The sequence below is a fragment of the Octopus bimaculoides genome, chromosome 27 (genome assembly GCF_001194135.2).
Source record: "Octopus bimaculoides isolate UCB-OBI-ISO-001 chromosome 27, ASM119413v2, whole genome shotgun sequence".
NCBI lineage: Eukaryota > Metazoa > Mollusca > Cephalopoda > Octopoda > Octopodidae > Octopus > Octopus bimaculoides.
The window spans coordinates 13680571-13683131 of NC_069007.1; the positions used below are offsets into that span (position 1 = coordinate 13680571).

The 2561-nt window shown below is 39.3% G+C and overlaps 1 protein-coding gene across 2 annotated transcripts in view; it reads left to right on the plus strand.

Moving 5' to 3' along the window:
- The window catches only part of LOC106868561 (general transcription and DNA repair factor IIH helicase subunit XPD), a 42269-nt gene that overhangs the window by 36597 nt on the left and 3111 nt on the right, over positions 1-2561 (plus strand). The window contains exons 17-19 of one of the 2 annotated variants that reach the window (XR_008266905.1): positions 512-603; positions 1728-1757; positions 2352-2444. Coding sequence is in view for 1 of the 2 variants with exons in the window: in XM_052977214.1 (XP_052833174.1) it covers positions 506-603; positions 1728-1757; positions 2352-2444 (221 nt within the window). In the remaining variant the exon portion in view is untranslated. Of the gene's footprint in view, positions 1-505; positions 604-1727; positions 1758-2351; positions 2445-2561 lie in introns of both variants that reach the window. The other variant, XM_052977214.1, reaches the window with a different exon arrangement.

Below are 2561 nucleotides of genomic sequence, written 5' to 3' on the forward strand. Positions count from 1 at the left end.
AGGGTCTTAGTCAAACGAATAATAGGAATTATGTTTTTTTTTTTTTCAAAAGCCTAGTACTTATTCTACCTGCCTCTTTTGCCGAACTGCTAAGTTACAAGGATGCAAAGACACCAACACTGGTTGTCAAGCAATGCTTGGGGACAAACACAGACACTAAGACACACATAAACATACACACACACACACACACACACACATATTTCTATATATATACGACGGGCTACTTTAAGTTTTCATTTACCAAATCCACTCACAAGGCTTTGGTCTACTCGAGGTTTTAGTAGAAGACAGTTGCCCAAGGTGACACGCCATGGGACTGAACCTGGAACCATGTGGTTGGGGAGCAAACTTCTTACTACACCTCCACGCCTATAACTTCTTAAATATTTCTCATCCTTCAATTTATGACGTCGCTTTGTCATACATTCTTCATTATATTTCACACTTATGATATTAATTATGATGTTTGTCTTATGACTTGTCTTAACTCATCTCTTTATTTATTCAGCTGTCATACGGAATTACGGGAATCTTTTGGTGGATCTCTGCCGGATTGTCCCTGACGGAATTGTGGGTTTTTTTACCAGTTATTCTTACATGGTAAGTATGTGCGTGGGTGTCTCTGTTTGTCTTTTATCACCACCTGACAACTGGTGTTAGTTTGTTTACATCCCTATGACTTAGTGGTTCAACAAAGATAACCGATAGGATAAGTACCAGGCTGTAAAAAAAGGATAAGATCTGGAGTTGATGCGGTCGACTGAAATCCTCGAAGGTTATGTCTCAGGAGTTGCTACTGCCACCGAGATTTACACCAGCGGTCAGCTTCACCAAGCCATTGGTCTGAAACAAAAGCTAAAAGGTGCGCGTGCGTATGTATTTATATCATTAGTGTCCAGTTATCAAATGGCTAATTTCAACCAGGGAGTTGTGTCCCTTTAGAGAGTTACCTCTCTTATATGAACTTTATCTCCAAACTGATTTACGAGCAATTTTCCCAAGTTTTTAAACATAGGTCTCGGGCGACGAATGCTATCTGAGTAACAAACACGCAAGCCGGCAACAAGCTGGAGAGAGCATCAATTACCGTCGACCGTTCACTCAGGGCACATCCCTGCTCGAATCTGCTGTTCCTTCTCTTGAATTTCTTATGGAAAAAATAGTTTTGGTGTACTGCATAAAAGATGTGCATATTGAAAAACAAAAAAAGGGAAATTTTGGTGCATTAAAGCTTAAAGGAGGCCTGACTTCATATATGAGACCCAGCGCAATTTTTTGAGACATTTTTGGAGGGAAAAGTGCACTTTATATGTCGTCAAATATGGTGTTTATGTAAGTGTACATATTAACACTGCTTCTTTCACTGATATTTAAGTAGTTTATAAAGATGGCAATCTTTGTATCTTTAGCAGACCCATCACGTCATTTCAGCATACATGTATTTCCTCAGTTGCCGGCATCCGCTCATTGCAAACAATATGTAAAATAAGAGAAGCTTTTCAGTCACTGATATTGCAAATTGCCAGCAGGATTATTAAAAAGGGGGCCACGCTTTGGGAGTGAACCCGGAACCATGAGGTTGGAAAGCAAACTCCTTACCACGCAGCCATGATAACCAGCTTCCGTAGCTGGTATTGAACCTGAAACCACATATTTGTATTAAAGTTACTTCTCACAAATCCTAAACGTCCTTCTTATAACTAATGTTTCTTTTGTTCTTTCAGGAAACGATTGTTGCTTCATGGTATGAAACGGTAAGTTTGGTTCTATTTATTACTTTACAATCAATCTTTGTGTGTGTGTTTGTTTTGTCATAATGATTATCAATATATTAGTGCCTTGGTTTGATGACAAAGTCTCTCTGCAATTACTTAAGTCGTTAGAGTAATCAGCTAAATCTCTCTCATCTTTTGCCCTTGTGGCAAATAAATCAAGTTCCACTTGAAAAGGAAGATGAGAGTAGAGAGGGAAGTGCTGTCTGATGGCAAATTTGTTGAAAGATGGGTGACTGTTGGAAGAATGGCCAGTATGAACGGACCAATTCTGAGGATACACCTGTAGAAAAAGGTAATGTAAGAGGAGAAAGGGCTCTATACCCCTTTCTTATTTTCTGACCAGGCTCCCGTGGCTTTTATGGGTTTTTTCCACGTGTAACCTTCCGAAGCGCCTCCCCCTATTGGGGGTTTTATTTGTCATATCTTTCTCTGTTTTTCCTCACTGTTTACACGAACGTTTTTCTTTTTGGACAAAACCCTTTGTAACCTTCATCCTGTCTTTGTCCTTACATGTTTTTAATTTATATTAGCCCTTGTGGCCAATAAAACCAGAATTTATTATTATTATTACAGGGAATTATTGACAGTTTACAAAAGAACAAACTTTTATTCATTGAAACTCAGGATGCAGCCGAGACCAGCCTGGCTTTGTTTAATTACCAGAAGGTGAGACGCACACACACAAACACAAGCATACATATGCAATGGATACACACACACACACACACACACACACACACACAAGCATACATATGCAATGGATACACACACACACACACACAC